Consider the following 19,162-nt stretch of genomic DNA (forward strand, 5'->3'; position numbering starts at 1 on the left):
ACAGTCTAGTATCTTTCTTCTTAGAAATAGATGAAATCTTACAATAAACCCCTTATTTTTACAAACTGTACAGAAGGCTGGAAGCAACTGCAGCTAGTTCCACAATGGCTTGTTTGAGAAGACATTAATTCAAGTTTGTGAAGGTGTGAGTGTAATGTGGATGTGGGTGGCACTCGATGCTCTAGTGCAGCGTCGTGGGCTGCTCAGTGTAATGTAACACTTGTCCCTGGGTGTGCAGCACAGATTGGAGCATCATGAAAGAGGGAAGAGGAATGATACCCTTCTTTCCCAGTACTGCCCTTCATCACAGAAGTGACTCAGAGGTAGTGAATATTCTGAGGAAAACAGTAGTTAATGCTGTTTATAAACACTGCTGCCATACAGCTCCACAGTTTAAAATACTGTTCCTATGACGGGAGTGGTTGTAGAGTACCTGCGGCTCCCTTTATTCCATACCTTCTCCAGTTCTCATGCTTTTCTCTTGTTGCAAGTGGGTGGCTGGGGACTGTACTTCTTCCAGTTAGGGTTGCTGCAGCAGCAGCAGGTTCTTCGCTGGTACTGTTACCTGAGGTCAGTGAGACACTAAAACTGAAGTTCGTGGCAGGCCTAAAGGGCCTTGAATACATCAGCCTCCTGTGGAGCTGGGGTTTGATACAAGGCTGGCTGCACCGTCCTGCACGCGCAGAGTGGTTTCAGAGAGGTGAACTGCTTACCCACGGGCCTCTGGAATACTGCACTGACACGAGTGAGCTCTGACCTTACCAGGAAAAGGGCCAAGAAGAGGGAATAGGTACAAGCTGTCAATACTCTCCTGCTTGTCTAACCCACATTAAAGCAAGTCTGCCATGTATGCTGAATGGACTTGCCACCCAGCCCTATTTAAAAATGTTCTTGAAAGTCATAAGTTAAGAATTCAGTTCTCACCATTAATTCATGTCAGAATGGACCAAAGTGGTCCAGGCTCTTGTGACAGCAGGGTGCAATGCTCAGCTGAGCTCTTTTTGTCAAGTCTGTAGGAGGATGCTGGTCTCAGTTTCCATCTGCTGTGTCATTTACTGCCCAAATCTTTAATAGCAGTAATGAGCATGAGTCACCTTTAGTGTGGTCTTGTTCTGAAGCACCAAGTCCTGTTGCTGAATCTGTTCATGACAAGTGACTGTATTTCATTTCTTCTCTGTGCTTTTGGGAGGGGTTATTATTCCTCCTGTTGACACAGGTGATAACTGCCCTGGGGCAGTAGACACTGCTGCACTGTTAACTTCTTCCTGTGTTTTGGGGTAAGAAGACGACAGTTAATACCTGTGACAAGGTCTCCTTTTTTGTGGCAGGAGGAGGCAGCAGTGCCTCCTCACACCACTCACACAATTTAAGCACTTAGGATACTGACAAAACTAAGGTGACAATGCATAACAAAGTTACAAACAGCTCTACAGTACTGGTAATGCAAGTGTTTGCTTACGGCCTGGGAGTGCTGGGGTAAAGCACGTGTTGATTATATCATCGCTGGTGCTTGGGCACTCACTCACCGAGGGGAGCCAGGCCAGGTGTGAGCAGGGAGGTGCTTTGGCCACTCAAAGCTGCCTCAGGACAAGGGATGTGTAAAGAGCTCTCAGCTGCCCAAACTGCACATCCACAAACCACTTACCAGCATGTCCAGGTAATTTGTGTGGGTCTGGATATTGTGTCGATCTTCCGCTGCAACCTTCTTGAAGTTCTTCAGCTTCACAGGGACCTTCTTTGCCACATTCACAAAAGGAACCATCCATTGTACACACTCTGAAATGCTGTCCCAGTCTAAGCCTGAAGGGTAAAACACGGAATATATTTAGAAATCATGAAGGAGTTGCACAGTGTTCCCATATGGCCATGAGTTAAAAAACACAATAAATAATACTGCAGATAAAAATTCAGAAACATCCTCCCAGAAACAGCCAACGTTTCCCATTGCTTGTTACTTAAAAGGGTGGTGGCTGGAGGGTGAATGGAGGTCACAAGGGTTGTTGCTGCTTTCCAGGGGAGCCTGAAGTGACTTGTGGCTTGAACACAAGATGTGGGTCATGCTATAAAAACACACTGGGTGTTGCTGACAGACATGCATGACAGCTTGAGAACTACAATTCAGGAGAAAAAGTGGCCAAAGATATAGCTAATGATCCCCCAAACACCTGGCAGTCTTAGAGCAAATATTAGCCCAAAAGCAAGAACAATATTTCAATTCCTTAGCAAAAGCTGCACTGCTGGTATTTCCTTCTTCGGAGTCTTTGTAACATCTGAAACAGTGGTAGGAAGTGAAATTAGAAGGAAAAGAAGCACACAGAACAAATCTTAGTATCCATGTATATTTTGGTCTTTGCAGCTTGGTAAACCAATACCATCTTAAGCAGATTTGGGTCTGTGACAGCTTCTGGAATTCCCTGCCCAACAAGGCCAAGCTTTGCAGAGGCATCTTACCTGAAGCTTTCTTAACGATTTCGATTGAGGTATAGTGGCAGAGCGCTGCAGCAGCTAGTGTTCTGTACTGGAAGTCCAAAGAATTCACATCCAGAATACACAGGTCTAAAAGCTGAGGACATGAAGAGTAACAAATGTTAACAAGCTGACACTTCAGCATGATCCTCTCTCAGAGAGGGCTATGCACACAGCAGTCCTCCTACAGCCTCTGCCCCAGCACAGGGCTGAGCTCCAGGAAGGTGTTGCTTCAATTTAAACACTGCCTGGTGCAGTATTTACACCACTGAGCTACCCAGCTTCAGTAAGCCTCTCTGAGGCTGGGAACAACACATGCCCATACAAACAGAACCACAGCTCTTCCAAAATAGTCAAAACACTCCCCAGGCTGCCTTCTTGGCAATTACACAGAAACACTGTGAAGAGCAGCACAGGTAAAAACAGCCTAGAATCTGAAATTATCCACCTTCCTCTCAGAGCTGTCACCACTGTTTACAGAATGGTGGAGTAACTGAAGAAATAAAATGGATTTTTTATTTTTCCAGTGTACAGAAAGTCTGTAAGTATGTGAAAGCAGGGAGACAAGAAACACAGGGGTAATTGTCCTCAAAACTGAATTTCTTTGGTGGAGTCAAACTTGCACATTCCTTAACAAAGTAACAGGTAAGGGGGAAACAAGGCAAGAGTCAGGACAAAGTGGCTTTCAGGGTGTAATGTTCAGCAGTGCTTGCCACTGCCCCAAGAACCATCTTCCAGCATTTTACTACCTACCTGGGCTATTTGAATGAATTTTTCCTGAGAATACTGAGGTAGCAGCACTTTCGGAACATCCTTCAGAGCATCCACTTGAAGATAGAGGTTCAGCCAAGAGACAATTGTCACTGGACAGAGTTCCCATTTTAAAGCCTGCAAATATTTAACAAACAGTTAAGTGCCTTAAACCATTCAAGAATAGTTTTGTGCTCTGATTTCTTCCTATACCTCTCCTGAGATTACTGCACTATACCCTTAAAAGACACTAAAAATTACTTACAATTTCAAGTACAAATATTCTTTTTAGGTTGCATTCTCACTGCTTTTTAAAAGGCTGTGCTAGGATCAGCACAAATCTGTATCCTTTTACCTATGCAGTCAGATTTTATATGTATTCTCCATTCAGAAGCTGGGAAATTAATATTTCCTCAAGCTTTTGGGCTAGCTGTGTGAACCTGCAGCTCATATCTGTTAAGGAAGAACAAATGTATAGAGTCCTGTGCTGGTGAAGACAGATCCTTTCCAACACAGGAGCACCAAGCAGTGTGAAGTGTTTGCCTGTCTCTCCAGAAGCCCCTGTTCCTGGACAGCAGGGGAGGTTGGCAAGTGCAGTACATTACAGTGACAGCCTTCCAGCCTGCCTGTGGCTGGCTGCACTGCTGAGAGCTTTCACCTTCACACAAGCATGAGAAACCTGCCCTTTTCTACCAGTCAGGGATTGCATCCCAGCTGGGGTGTCAGAGGTCCACACACACCCAACAAAGGCTTCACTATTGTGCAGAAACAGGGACAGGTTCCTCTTTCTAAGCAAATAAGTGACATTAAAACACAAGGCTCAGCTGGAGAGTCTTTTACCCACCACTTACAAACACAGCAACTTATTACCTTTAACATAATAAGTTCCATTCTTACAATATCTTCTTCACTGCAAGCACCATCGGTGACGTAAGCAAATTCCTGTATTTTAGGAGCGTAGATTTCCTTTAAAGGGAGGGAAAATGAAGGTGAGTATATACCATAGTTCTAAGGAAGGCTGAGCAGATACTGGGAAATACTTTTCTGTCCATATTGACATTCTTATGCTACAAGAGTGCTTTTTTCATTAAATGAACTGACATGAAACTTACAGGATAAGGAGATGACATATAACCTATTTGGGTTTTAGTATCTGTTGTACAATACAATGGACTTATTGCAACTCTTTGAGCTTTTGGGAAAATAAATGCTGACCAAGCAATCTGAACACCCTTTCATTTATAGATCTTTCTACTCAGCCATTCCAATGCTGTAAAAACATACATCATCCCAATTCTCCTACAGATGGCTGACTACTACAGGTTAACTGCATAAATTTAAAAAAATAAAAATACAAAGAGAAAAGCTAAAAAAATTAGAGAAAAACCCACAACCAGCCACAGCAACTGTCAAAATCCATGGTGCAGAGATGGTCAAGGAAATTTGGTAGGCCAGTCATGCCAGCTGAGGCCAGCCATAGTTTGGTAAGTAGAAGAGAGCTTGCCAGCAAAACTGCCTCCCTCCCAGCTGGCTCTGCAACCACCATGGCCCCACGCGCTTCCTTAGGACAGGGGACTGCTTGTGGTGTACCACTTTGCTTTGGGAACCACAGTGAGATCTGGGGAACAACTGAATCCCAAGTTTTCTTGTCAGTCTAGCCCACTATGCATTATCCAAACGTATGCTCTTGGCCCATGCATGCAGCACACAATGTAAATATCACCATTGCTGCACTTCAGACTCACACTCCACTAAATGGAGGATACTGTAAGGGTATCAGCCTGATGCACAGGCAGTTTGAGACTTGGGCTTGGTTTTGTTCAAGTCCCACACCCATTCCTGAGATTGTTTGCCAGCTGCTGTATATTTGGAAAAAGACAAGACAAAACTACTTCTAGCACATTTGCATGCCTTTTAAGTTTATGTGGTCTCCTTCCCTGCTGCTCGAGAAAGGGAGGACAAAAACTACTCTCTAAGAGACTGACAAATGCACAACTGAAGGAAAAGAAAAGAAATTCCCCTTCTGACCTTCAGCATTGTACATACACCCCCAAGTTCAAAAGATTCAGACATGAAATAATTGTTAGCACTGTCTTTTTAGTTACTCCAAATTCAATATCCTCCTCCCTGTAACAGAGCTTCTTACCTCAAGTTTGGAGGCAATAAATAATGAGGTAATTCCTATGAGCTGAAGCATGCTCTTGTTAATGTTCTTTTGTGTCAACATGAATCTATCAAAGAAGTCTTGAGCTAGGTAGAAGGTTTCCCGGTGGAGTGCATACACCTCACACACCTACAACAGAGGAAAAAACCAAAAGTTTGCTGTTACAAAACTCTGTGTACACACACTGGAGTATTTAAGCTTTAATAGCAAAATGCAGGCTCATCTTTTGCACACACAAAGCTTCACATACCAAGGTATGGTATGATGCAGTGGTTAGCATGGGATTGGAAAAGGTATTTCCCATGCTCCCACCTAAATGTGAATTGCCTATGATGTACTAACAGACTTTCAAGAAATACTTTTTCCACATTAAATAGCAACCATTTCTCCACTGCAAGAAGAAAGCCTGTTGAGGAAAAAAACCCAACAAAACAGCAACACCTACACACATTAATTACCTCGATTAAGAATATTCTCAAGCCTCAAGCTGAAGTCAAATCCCTGCTGAATTCCCAGTAGGTCTGTCCCAGGGCAGAGCCACTAAAAAATCAAAATCTTTGGCTCTACAGCAGAGAAGCCTGGAAGCTCCTGCTGGAGGGGGCTGTGCTGGCAGGCCAGGAGCACTGCCTGCAGCCCCTCAGGCACACCAACAGCCTCACTAAGCAGGAACAAAACTGCAGGAGCCGCCATCTGCTCCATCCCATTGCTGCTTTCCCTGGCAGGGAGAACTTTTAATACTCGCATTGTATCAAAGTGTTTCAAATGCCAGTTCAACAAAAAAAAGAAAGGAGAGTGCCCGGACCTGGAGATCTTAGACTGAGCCCTACTTTTTCATCTAATCTCTAATTGAACTGGGAGGGGCTACCACATATCCAGCTCATCTGCAACTCCATGCCCTTTCACAACTAGAAAGCAGTTAGGTATCTATTAATTACTTACAATCTACATGCAGTAAAGAACAAGAATATCCAAGAAATAGATCCCAGCCACTTCATTATTTTACTTGGATACAAAGTCAGAATAAAACCTCGCTACTAAAAGCTATTTCCCAAGATAAGGCTGGAAGCTCATTAGCAAATTAAAGGCCTTCCTGACCACCAAAAATGCAACTGATTGGCAGAAATAGCACAGCCCCACTCTTTTAAACCTGATAATTGATGTTACTCTGATACTATTAACGACTACTCCAAAGAAGATTCAGAACTAAAACTGCACAGACCAGGCCTGCCCATAAATAAATGGCAGAGTTTCTATAGAAGTGTATTTCCCAAACATAACACTTGGCCATGTTAAGCAGTATCTGTTATAATGTTACAGAAGGTTATTAGGAACTACTGAAGAGGTCTCAGAGTTGCTGGGATTTAAATCCACTCTGCCATATAGAACCACTGAGCTGGACAAAAGCAATGCCCTTGTTGATATTTTTGTTAGGAAGTTGCATGATTTCCTAATTCAAGATTAAAAAAAAGGCAACAAATTAATTTAATGGTGACATGTAAATTCCACATTAGAGGAACTAATGAAGCACACAATTGGAATAGTTTTTTTATTCAGAGTGTATAAAAAAAATCTTTCATTTTTCTTGAAATTCCTTGCTAATATATGATTTATTTGTAACCTTTTCACATAAGAAGCTGTCTGTATGAAGAACCTTTACCTGTCAGCCACTGATATAGTCTGCTCTCTTCCTATGATAAAAGTGAAAATTCGCTATGAAATCAGAAAATAGCATCATGGGCTGACACTCAAGAGCTCTTGACATGGTCAGGGTCATAAATCCTCAACAGATGCAGTTTTCTCAAGGCTTAGATACAGTCTACTCCACAAGTTAGAGATCCATAAATTCAATACAAATGTCTCAAAACCAGATTTCTCTCCCTTGCAGGATGTAGGGTCCCATGAACAAAAGTTAAACGCTGCTGCTTACTGTCCTAGGGGGGAAAGTTCAGTGCCTCCTGCCTGGGAAGGCCTGGATGTAGCTCACCAAGAGGCTCAAAAGCAGTCACTCGGTCTGTTGCAAAATAGCTCTGCCATTTTTTTATAACTGTACATGCTCCTATTAGATCTTCACAGGCATAACACATGGCAAAGTAAGTAAAGATACACACCTCTAAGAGCCAGTCTAGCAGTATCGATCTCATGTGAGGTTGCAAACTAGAATGTAGTGATGTGAAGTGTTTGCAGTGAGCATATCTGTTTTCCTTCGTCAGGATGTTGAGCCAGACATCTTTGGAATTTCCCCAGCTATGGAATAAAGTTACACAAAGGATTATAAAGTATATACACAATTCACAAAAACAGAAACAAAAAACCAAACCACATTATCATTTACAGACATTCAAAAACAAAAATTCCACATACTATAAGATCCTTACAGTATTTGGAAAACTGCAGGAGTATCTGGAACATTTTACATCACCACAACAGCAGCTCACCAAGATCACCAACAAGCCCAGTTCTACAGAACAGGCAGTAAAACTGAACATGTGCCTCTCAAAGCTGCATGTGCAACTTGAGTTCCCTATTTTGCCTGGTTTGGTAGCTGTTCAGAGAGCAAGATAAAATCCTCCCCCTAAAAAAGGACAATATACTCCTCCTCAAGAAACACAAAACATACATAAGTTGCCCAGTTTAGCTTGAGAAAAACTGGAGATAGTGTTTAAAAGTCACTCATCCATCCCTATATTTTCTAGCTTACTCCAAGGCTCAGAAGCATGCTGTTTAGAGAAAAATGTGTTCTTCTTTAATGCTAACTTATAATTTATAAGTGCTCCAATCTGTTTGGGAAGATGATGCCTATATGATCAATATGGCTTTATTTGTAACTGTTACTATCAATCCATATGGGCTTTTTCTTAGATGCATGTCTCATCCTGCAGGTACTAAGCATGTTAACCAATGAAATTATAATTTCCTACTGAAATTTTTGGAGTCATGTATTTACCTTTCCCCAAGAAGAAGCAGAGAGACAGAGCTGATCACCGATATTTCCTACACATTTTAACCCAGGTCAGTTTCATTCTGTTGCCCTCATAAGTTAGAAGCTGGGGAGGTATTTGCCTGTTTAATTCACAGCTCTCTCCATTTAAGCAGACAGGCATTGAGAAATTAGTTATGATCATCTTACAGCAGTTAGGGAAGGATGGAGAATGCAGGAGATGTAAATTATCCTCAGCTAATTCAGCTAATCAGAAAGGATGGAGCTCAGCTTTACCAGATGCCTGCCAACAACAGGATTAAACACCTTGCATGGAACTCTGTATCTGAACAGGGATTTGAGGTAAAGCATCACCTGGCAGCATCTTGAAGTTCTGATCCAGTTTGGGCCAGCACAAAAAAATCACCAGCTATAGAAAGGTTCTCTTAGTTCTGCTTCTCTTGTCATTCACCTTGGCAGAAGTCTTCCTTAACACATTGCAGTAAATTTACCACCTCTTTCCTTAAACCCCAGGCTGATACAAACAGCAACTGAATACTTACCTACACACCCCAATCTAAGCTATCTCTCTGCAGAAGGGCAACTGTCTAGAACAGTGACTGCACCAAGCACATTGCATTGCATTAGCCAGCTACCTGCACAGTGATATTGCCACAAGTTTATTTCAACATTCTTAAGTTCTTTAAGAAAATTTTGTTCAATATTTTTAACCACTCAGTTCCAAAAGCACTGAAAGAAGTTTAGTTTAACTATTATATGCCTCTTAACCAGTTAGTGTCCAGTGTTAAGTTATAAAAGGACTGCTCTGGAAGGTGAAAACTGTCTGTGTGTTTATATGATCAGGGAAAAAAATATACAAACAACCAAACCCAAGACCTTCTGTCTTTTGCTTGTACACCAAATCTTTTGTGAGATGAGGACTCAAGCAGAGGTATGTATTACATAAGCGCATAAACCAGATTTTATTAGAGTAGTTCAGACATTAACAATTACTGCACCTATTAAACTTACTTGAGTTCTGGCAAAGGTGATGGATTTATGAAGAGGTTCCTGAATCTGTATTTTTTGAATCTTGAGAAGTCAGTGGTTACTGACTCTTTGTGAGGTGTTTCAATAATTATGCAAGGTGAGATGCCTCCTGTTATCGTGGGGGGCCAACAACTCTGCAAAATAAAGTACCTTTTAAATACTGAGTTTACTATGAGAGCAAGAAAGGTAAGGAGTAGATTACAGTAACAGCAACAATATATTTAATGCACATTAGTCTTTCTAGATCTCAGCATTGATTCAAGTACTGAAAACCAAGAAAGAAAAAAAAAATGCCAACGAAACCTTCCATAGTCAAGACAGAATACATATAAATAAATTGCATGCAGTTTATGAAGCCACAAGTAACCTATCCATTGCTTGAGAAGCTCAGTTACAGCACAAAACCAAGCTTTCTACTCGGTTTTGTACTAAGCTATCTACTTATCTATTCAGAGGGAAAAGAAAGGAGGGGGTGGAGGTTTTACTGTCTCTCAGTGGAAATTCAGCAACTTGTTATCTTCCAGTTTAGTGCTCCAGAGAGGAGCCACCCATCTCGGCTCCAGAGCTAGATACCCACTGAGCAAGCAGCAGCTGTGAACTCTCTCTCAGCTTGCCAATGCCCAATATGGGATGCAATGACTCAAAATGAGAAGTCTGCAAAGGTATTCCCACAGAAAGCCTCAGAGAAGGAATTCTAGACGACTTCAGTTAACTGTAACTTGTTTCACTAATGCTTATTTGGTTGTATGTAACCAATGGGAGTAAGGAGGTATCAAATCCCTGGAGCACATGCAATGCTGTAATGGCTGACAGCCTTCAAAATGGTGTCACAGAACTTCAATTATTCCCTGTGGAGTTGAGAGGGAAACCCATTCACAAAAAATGGTAACACCTGTCCCTGGACACAGAAGCTTTTCCTATACAGCTGACTTGCAAGATCAGCTACACAGGATTCCTTAGTATACCTAAACTTATTTCTAGCCAGACTGAAATACCCCAAGAGTGAAGTCATATACTCCAGCAGAACTGACCTTAATGCACACAACCAAGAGAAAAGGAAGGTCCTACACCTCTCTTCTCCCCTGTGGCTGCCCAAGTTCCACCTCAATACTTGTCAGACCCTCTGCTGGGTTGATTTAACTCACTAACCTGGCAGAACTTTAGCTTATTTTCTAATGCCAAATTAGCAAGATGAACCTGCCTACTGCTTTGTTCAAAGAACAGAGCAAGGCAGGGGATGGAGTGCACGGGCAGCTATGAAGGAAGAAGGGACAGGGAAGCAGGATTTCCCCCTTTCAGCAAATTTCTAACACTTAACACTTCAGTTTCACCCCAGGTACAGCTGATGTACTTATGCGACATATTTCCCTACTCAAGATTTACAAAGCAAACATCACAATCAGAAGAGTTTTGCTTCACCATAGCTGTTAGTCTCATTTACTTCACACACAGAATAATTATAAACAATATGGTTTGAAAGAGAGTTATGATATTTTACTAATCTGCTTTACAGTAGAAAACCATAAGGTCTGCCAGTTTTAAGAGCTTCCCGTGTTAGTGAAAACACATTCCTAAACTCATTTAAATAATCAAAAGAAGTGTTAAATGAAAGTAAAGATGGCCTGCATGGTTATGAATCTTAACTAAATGGCCATGAAACCACACCTAAAGTTAAAACAAGTGCAGTGATCTTGTTTAGACTTGCCTCTAGGCCTGCTCTGTATATGGAATTGTTCTGAAATATCTGGGGTCATTCTCTTTTTTTCACCTAATCTTACTCTGCAGTGGCTTTTACATTGAAGGATCTTTTATCTGCAACCAAGTCATGTGTAAAAACAGATAAAAAGGCGCTAAGTTCCCATAGTTTCTAATATCTAAAAATACAAATTTCCCCTATTCAATACTTGCTGGTGTGGAATGCATGACTTCACACCCACCAACACAAACCAGACTCCCTTACCTAGTCTGAAATGGCATTAACAACTGAATTACCTTGATTTCATATTGATGTTTTCTTGCAATTTTTCCATCTTCTCTTTTCTTAATCTCTTGCTGAAAAGAGAGACACACATCAATACACTGACAGTGACCAGCACACCCTCCTAAAGCTCAGAAAAACTCTTGCTGCCCCTGCCCCACTTTGTAACTTGGCAAAGTAAAGATTATTCCATCCAAACACACTGGAGAGCTTTCAGTATCATCCAGCTTTCCAAGTTGCTCAAATTGCTCACCTCTGCTGTTCTCCTTTTTCTGGTCTGGAGATAATCTAGTGCTTGCAGTTCTTGTGGAGCCTCTTCTGGACAGGACAGTGGCTGCTGCTGTTTGGCCTGCAAACGGCTACTGTAAAGAGCAAAGAGGAAAAAGACATTAGTCACCAGGAAAGCAGCAGTTGTTAGATTAATACAGATACTCTTAGTACAATGCTAACAGCTTACCTGCGCCTTGACATCTTCTTTGGACTATAAGATCTCTACCTAGATCAAAGTAATGGGATAAGCTCAGTTAGTGCGTCCTCACAAAATTAGAACCAAGTTCCCTACTTTGTGTCATGAATCCATCACAAAGAGCAGCATGGTTCACACAGCTCAAACAGAAGGGCACAAGTATTCCACTGGCCTGAGGAATGCCCAAGCAGAGTGTGATTGTGGTATATAAGCACACGCGGCTCCATGTCCTGCTGCAGGGTGCCCAGGTATGCCAGCAGTGCAGCTCAGGCTGCCTGGGGGTGGGGGCAGGGAAGCTGTAAAGGGACATTTCCCACACAAGAGGATGCGGGGAGTCCCGGGGGCTGTGACCCCTCTAGTCCCCCCACACCCTCCATTCCAGGCACCCACCCCGACACACGTTCGGACGCTGCCGTTCCCTCAGGGGCGATGCCCCCACACCTGCCGGGATGGCGGGGCCGCGATGGGCCGGGCGCCGCCGCCCGCGCTCCCGCCGCGCCGGTTCCGCGCCAATTTCCAGCGAGCGGGGAGGCGGCGGCGGCGGCCTGTGCCGGGGTCAGGCTGGGCTGGGGGCACCGCCGGCGCCCGCCCTCGGCTCCCGAAGGGCCGATCCGACACCCACCGCTCCCGAGGGTGCTGAGGGGACGCGGGAGGGACAGGACCGCCGCCCCGCCCCCCCACCCGCGCTCCCGCCCGGCGGAGAGCGCGGCTCCCTCCAAAACCTGAGGGGGAAGGAAGGGGCTGCCGGGACGGCGCCTCACACGCGGGGACACCCACCCCCCGCCGGGACACCCCTCAGCGGGACCCCCCAGTGCAGGACCGGGGCTGTGAGGGGATGTCCCCACAAGCACCCGGCTCCAAGGGCCAGGGCGGGCAGCCGGGTCCCGCCGGGGTGCGGCGCAGGCGGGCGGTCGGGGTCAGCCCGCCAAGCTGCTCGGCCGGCATCCCCGCCCCCAGCGCGCCGGGCTCCCTCCAAAACCGGGCAGCCCGCCTCCCGCGGGGCTCTCGGCGGTGGGGCGGGGGGCAGCCGATGGCGGGATCCCGCCGGTACCCCGGTCCACCGCACTGCTCCCTGCGGGGATGCCCGTCCGGGCCATCGCTACTCCCCGCTCCCTGCGGATGGGGTCCCCCCCGGCGACATCTCCCCCCAGGCTCTCCTCAGCCACTCTCCCTCCAAAACGCTGCCCGGGCGGGCGGGCAGCCCGCCTCACCGCTCCCGGTCACGACTCCCGGCCACCGCTCCCTTCTCACCGCTCCCAGTCACGGCTGCCAGTGCCCCCTTCACACCCCCAGCACCGGCACCGTGTCTGCCGGTACCGCCACCAGCACTACTATCATTGCCGCCATCCTCAACGCCGCCACCGCTACCATAACCATCACTACCATCATCACCGATGCCATCATAACCATCATTATTAACGCCATCATTATTATTATTACCATCGCCCGCCCAGCCAGCCCCCGTGCTCACCGGCGGGACCCCCGCGCACCTCCGCCGCTGCCGCCCGGGCCGCGCTGCTCAGCTGGCGCCGGCGCCAACCCGCTATATAGCGCGGCCGGGCCCGCGCTGCGCATGTGCGAGGGCGGCAGGCGGCTCCCCCGCCCGTCCGGCAGAGCCGGCAGGCAGAGCCGGCAGGAGCGCTGCCATCGCTGCCGCCGCCCGCTGCCCCGGCACCTCTCCGCCGTCCGGCACCTCTCCGCCGCCCGGCTCCGCTGGCGGGAGGCTCCCCCGGCACCATCACCCCGCTCCGGACCGCTCCATCGGACCCCGGGCCCCGCCGAGACAGCGGCGGCTCGGCCGGCCGTCCCGCGCGCCCGGCGGGGCTCGGCCCGCCCGCCCAATTTCTTCACAGAAAAGGTGATTAGACATTGGAATGGACTGTCCAGGGAGGTGGTGGAGTCACCATCCCTGGAGGTGTTTAAGGAAAGACTGGATTTGGCACTTAGTGCCATGGCCTAGTTGACATGGTGGTGTTTGTTCAGAGGTTGGACTAGATGATCCCAAAGGTCTTTTCCAACCAAATATTCCTGTGATTCTGTGCCAGCTGAAGACAGGCCTCCCCCAAGCACAGCCTCCATGACATCATGTGAACAAGCCCTGTTCCCTACAGAGCAGCTTTCCACACCTTCCAGCTGCCCCTCAGGGCAGCAGGGCCCGCTGCAGGAGCGCCCACCCTGCAATGCCCTTCTCCAACAGATGATGCTGAAGCTTACCCTCAGGGCCAGCACACCTCTTGTTAAGTCCCGCCGCGTCCAAGGGCAGCAGGGCCCACCCTGCAATGCCCTTCTCCAGCAGATGATGCTGAAGCTTACCCTCAGGGCCAGCACACCTCTTGTTAAGATCACTCAAGGGTTGCATGAACCTTTCTTAATACATATTCAAAAAAAAAACCAACAAAAAAGCCATACTACCCCAAAAGCAACCAAACCCCACAGCACCACGTACCTAGCAATGCTGTAAGCAGACACTTTTCTTTAAAACACCCAGTGCCGGGCACCCACAGCCATTTTGCTGATAAGGAACAACTGGCACTTTCTCGCAGTGCTGAGCACATGTCCTGCAAAGCAGCACAAAGAGAAGCCATGCCTGCCTTCGAGTAAATCCACATCTTCTTTTTTCTTCTTATTTCTCTTTTCCCAAGTGTAACATTATTAGAGAGTAAGCATGGGTTTTGCCTCCAAGTATGTATTATAATAAATAAACACAATCACCAGGTGCTTATCCTCTGGTAGCTTTGCCATTTTAAAAGGCAAGAGAAAAAGCAGTGCAGCCCACCAAGGCAGGGATGTCACAGCAGGGTCACTGACAGCAGTTTAACAGATCCCAAGTTTTGGGCACCAAGGGCCTTCTCTCAGCTGTGTGTCCTTACAGCACCTGATCAAGTGAGGCCAACAATTCCTGCAAACCTCAAGTAAAGCACTGACATGTGCAAGATGGACATTGCAGCCAGCCAGCCACCTCAGCTCTGCAAAATGTCTGTTCTAGACCTTGTCACGAAGAAAATCTGCTAGCTGTGGCTCAAAAGGAATGCCAACAAGCCCAAAACTCACTGTCATTTAAACAATCTTTTGTCAACTGAATATATTGCATCAGCTCATTGCAAGAAATCTGACCCACATAATAGTTGAGGATGCCTGCAGTAGACATGCAGGTATCTCTTTTAGTTGACTTCCACTGAAATCCACCAGCAAGATGCATCCTACTGTCTGGAAGTTCATCTCCTACTCCGCTGACTGCAGAGAAAAGGTGGTCCCCTGAATTTGGGCAAACTTGATCTAACTGACCTCCTGCCTTTAGCTGACTTACTGAAGTTGAAATACTACCGTAGATAATTTGTTTTAAGCTTTTGTCAACTGAATATATTGCATCAGCTCATTGCAAGAAATCTGACCCACATAATAGTTGAGGATGCCTGCAGTAGACATGCAGGTATCTCTTTTAGTTGACTTCCACTGAAATCCACCAGCAAGATGCATCCTGCTGTCTGGAAGTTCATCTGCTACTCCACTGACTACAGAGAAAAGGTGGTCCCCTGAATTTGGGCAAACTTGATCTAACTGACCTCCTGCCTTTAGCTGACTTACTGAAGTTGAAATACTACCGTAGATAATTTGTTAAAAACAATTGAAACTTCAGCTAGCAAGAAAAGAGAGACAAGTTAACATTTTTCCCTAAAACACCTCTAACCTTCAGAGATGCCTGATTAGGGTTTGTTGGCAACCGGGCTCCACACAGCAAAGTGGGTTTAGTACATCAGGAATAAATTCCATGGCACATGGTGAAAGGAGAATAAAGTAAAGGGAATGGTAGCTAAAAATCGAATGGGTCAGGTTGGCCATGAATAGGTCTCAGCACAAAAACTGTAATGATTGTGCTGCTCATTTTTCTAGACTTTTTGATGTGAGGTCACCTGCCACATCATTGTGGTTTTGATTCAGTAGTGGAATACGCACCAGGTCCCATCAGTATTCCTCATCCTGCCAGCAACTTTTCCCATAAATTTTCATCAGTAAAAAAATCCCACAAAACAACTAACCAAACCAAACCAAACCCCCAGAAGCTAATGTGCAATTGAATCCTGCAGCAGACAATGAAATTATGGTTTTAATGAAAGCTAACACACTGACCTTTTGATGTGGCAATAAAGCTGAAGTGGGTTAATCCACACTGGGACATTTCCAAGTGGATTGACACATAGTACATTCTCTTTCACTGTGTGGATGCCTCCTTAGGGAGGATAAATGTAAAAGAAGATTTTTTTTAAGCTTCTAGAAATATACTACTGCTGAGCAGTGTTTGTGTTGGGATTTGGCAAGTCCTTTTAGATATGTAGTGGTTTTCTTTTTTTTTTTGTTTTGTTTTGATTTTTTGGGGTTTTTTGCTTTGTTTTGTTTTCCAGTTATCACTTGTAGGTATATTCCAGAGAAGGTATTAAGGCCTTCCTTACAAGTTTACACACCTGAGGTTGTTTTTCTTGGTTATCTTTTTATGGATCTATTGGAAAGACCCTGGAATCTACAGAAGATCTAAAATTCACAGATCTAAAGCTATGAGGATCAATCCAATTATTGTGTTCTCAATACCACTCTTCTGCCAGAGAGTTTCTGAATCTGTTTGGTTTTCCCAAGGAAAGAAGCAGGATTTCTTTAGAACATTTGCACACAGCTCCACTGTGATCTGGGCACAAAAATAACATGGAATATCATGCCCCATTTTCCTCCTACCTTGCAGTAGTATTGCTATGGTCATCTGCTTGTGCTGTCAGGCTTTGTCCTTCTCAGGCACAGCCATTTTGTCAAAGCTGTTCTGTAAGGTAGTTAGGGGAAAGGCCAGCTCTTCTGTGGATGAACTCTGTATTTAAGAGGAATTTTAAGGTTATTTATGGCTCCAGCTACATAGCCTAAACAAAGCCCCATTAAAGCTTTATATCTCCTAAAGAAAAATGCTTTAGCAGGAAGTTACACCCTTCTATAAAGGTATTTTTTTATGTTGAGCATGAGACAGTTTGAAACCCTGAGGTTTAAAAACCTCTTGTTTTCTATTAGAACCTACAATATTCTACTTTCCTGCTTGTTTCATTCAGAAACCTTTTCACAGAATCACAAAATGGGCAAGGTTGGAAGGGAGCACAGAGGGTCATCTGGCCCAGCCTCCCTGCTCAAGCAGAGCCATCCCAGAGCACATGGCACAGGACTGCATCCAGACAGCTCTTGAATATCTCCAGTGAGAGAGATATTCACAACCTCTTTATTTTTAAACAAGGCATGATGCAGTTTAATATGCATAAAGGAGTATTTTTAAGGCCCTACAAGATGCACTCATTTGGTGATTTGTTTGGTTTTGGGGTTTTTTCTGGTTTGGTGGGGAGGAAGCTCACATTATAGTTATTAAGAACCTGTTAGCTAAAACATAGCAGAGTAAACCTTTAGTCATAGGCAAATGAATATATCTTTCTAAGGCAAATACCAGCAACAGAGAGCAAAGACCAGCTATTGATAAGCAGCTTGTATGACAATCAAACCAGCTTAAGACATCCAAACTAAGAGTTTTAACTAAATTATAATAACTAAGAATTATTTTAATAACAGAGGAAGAAAACTCAAATAGAGATCAAGAATAAGTTACTAGTTCCCTTACAATTTACAGTGTCAAGCCTTGAACAGTATAGCATGATACAAGGATTTCCTCTTTGAATTAAGTTTTTGAAGGCACACTTTTAAAGGAGGTGGGGAGTCAGAGTCGCCAGCCTTTTAAACTTACATTCAGAAGGCAGATGCTGTCACTTCACAGCAGTTAGAAAGGAAACCAATGAACCATATCCTTCTGGCTCTTGTTAGTAGCCTCTTTCTCTCTTTCTTTTTGAGATCATGCACCTTTCTTATCAGAAGGAAGCTTGGAAAAAAAACATTCTCTTGCGCTGAAAGCCCTTTTATGCTGAAGGCACTTTATTTGTATCCATGAGAACTCATATTCTTGTCAGAGACCCATAGGCTTTCCTGTACATAAAGATTTAAACTCCAGCTGTGAACACACCAAATTGTTTTAAAGAACAATTCTTACACTTAACCTCCTGAGCAAAGCCCACAGTCACATCCCAGTAGGGATAGTGTCTCTCCAGTGAGAAGGAGCACCTGTGGTTCATGAAAGAGCATGGTGGTTCATGTTCAGCTGCTGTCATAGAATCATAGACTATGCCGAGTAGGAATCATCCAGATCATAGAGTCCCACTACTGGCCCTGCCCAGGACACCCCAACAATCACACTGAGTGCCTGAGAGCATTGTTTAAACAACTCTTGAACTGTGTCGGGCTTGGTGCTGTGACACTTCCCTGAGGAGTCTGTTTCAATGTTCTCTACCCTCTGGGTGAAGAACCAGAATTTTTCTGATATCCAGCCTAAACCTCCTGACTCAGCTTCATGCTGTTCCCTTGGGTCCTGCCACTGGTCATGAGAGTGAAGAGATCAGTTCCACCCCTCTGCCTCCCCTCATGAGGATGTTGAGGTCTCCCCTCAGTCTCCTCCAGGCTGAACAAACCCACCTCAGCTACTCCTAATAAGGGTTCTCCTACAGACCCTCCACCATCCTTATGGTGCTCCTTTGGACACTCTCTAGTAGTTTAATGTCTTCTTTATGTTGTGGCGCCCAAAACTGCCCCCAGCACTTGAGGTGAGGCCTCCCCAGTGCAGAGCAGAGCAGGACAATCCCCTCCCTTGCCCTGCTGGCCATGCTGTGCCTGATGCCCCCCAGGACAGGGTGGGCCCTCCTGGCTGCCAGGGCACTGCTGACTCCCATTCAACTTTCCACTGACCAGGACCCCCAGGTCCCTTTCTGTGGTGCTGCTCTCCAGTCTCTCTTTCCCCAGTCTGTCTTTACATTGAGTTGCCCCACCCCACATGCAGAATATGGCACTTGTCCTTGTTAAACTACATACTGTTGGTGATTGCCCATCTCTCTAGTTGAGTTCTCTCTGTAGGGCCTCCCTGTCCCCAAGGGAGTCAACAGCTCCTCCCAGTTTGGTGTCCTCAATAAACTTACTTAAGATTTCTTTAAGCACTGTGTCCAAGTTGTTAATAAAGTTGTTGAAGAGAACTGGGCTGAGGATGGGGCCCTGCAGAACCCCACGAGTGACATGTCCCAGCCTAGTGTCACCCCATTCACTGTAACCCCTTGTGCCTGATCCCTGAGCCAGCTGCTCACCCATTGCACGATGTGTTTATCCAGCTGTGTACTGGACATTTTGACCAGAGGGATCCTGAGAGAGACAGTATGGAAAGCTTTGCTGAAGTCCAAAAAAGGCTTTCCTAGATCAGCTGGGTGGGTTACCCTGTTACAGAAGGAAATCAGGTTTGATAAGCAGATCTCTTTCCTC

The 19,162-nt window shown here is 45.3% G+C and overlaps 1 protein-coding gene across 4 annotated transcripts; it reads right to left on the reverse strand.

Moving 5' to 3' along the window:
* Window positions 1-2: 2 nt before the first annotated feature.
* Window positions 3-13,618, reverse strand: CCNE2 (cyclin E2). Of its 4 annotated transcripts, none has more exons than XM_039706169.1 (12): window positions 13,485-13,618; window positions 11,783-11,821; window positions 11,579-11,687; window positions 11,340-11,399; window positions 9,330-9,481; window positions 7,489-7,624; window positions 5,363-5,509; window positions 4,087-4,182; window positions 3,220-3,354; window positions 2,452-2,563; window positions 1,646-1,800; window positions 3-1,265 (listed from the first exon to the last, which is right to left on the reverse strand). In XM_039706169.1, the coding sequence occupies exons 2-12, from the start codon at window positions 11,794-11,796 to the stop codon at window positions 1,164-1,166; spliced, it is 1,218 nt and encodes a 405-aa protein (XP_039562103.1). In that variant the 5' UTR covers window positions 11,797-11,821; window positions 13,485-13,618; the 3' UTR covers window positions 3-1,163. The 4 variants fall into 4 exon arrangements, with proteins under 4 accessions (XP_039562103.1, XP_039562104.1, XP_039562102.1 ...); XM_039706170.1 differs by having other exon boundaries at window positions 13,467-13,601; XM_039706168.1 differs by lacking the exon at window positions 13,485-13,618 and adding an exon at window positions 13,263-13,394.
* Window positions 13,619-19,162: the final 5,544 nt, after the last annotated feature.

Source organism: Passer montanus, unplaced genomic scaffold (assembly GCF_014805655.1).
Source record: "Passer montanus isolate IOZ18808 unplaced genomic scaffold, ASM1480565v1 scaffold19, whole genome shotgun sequence".
Classification (NCBI taxonomy): domain Eukaryota; kingdom Metazoa; phylum Chordata; class Aves; order Passeriformes; family Passeridae; genus Passer; species Passer montanus.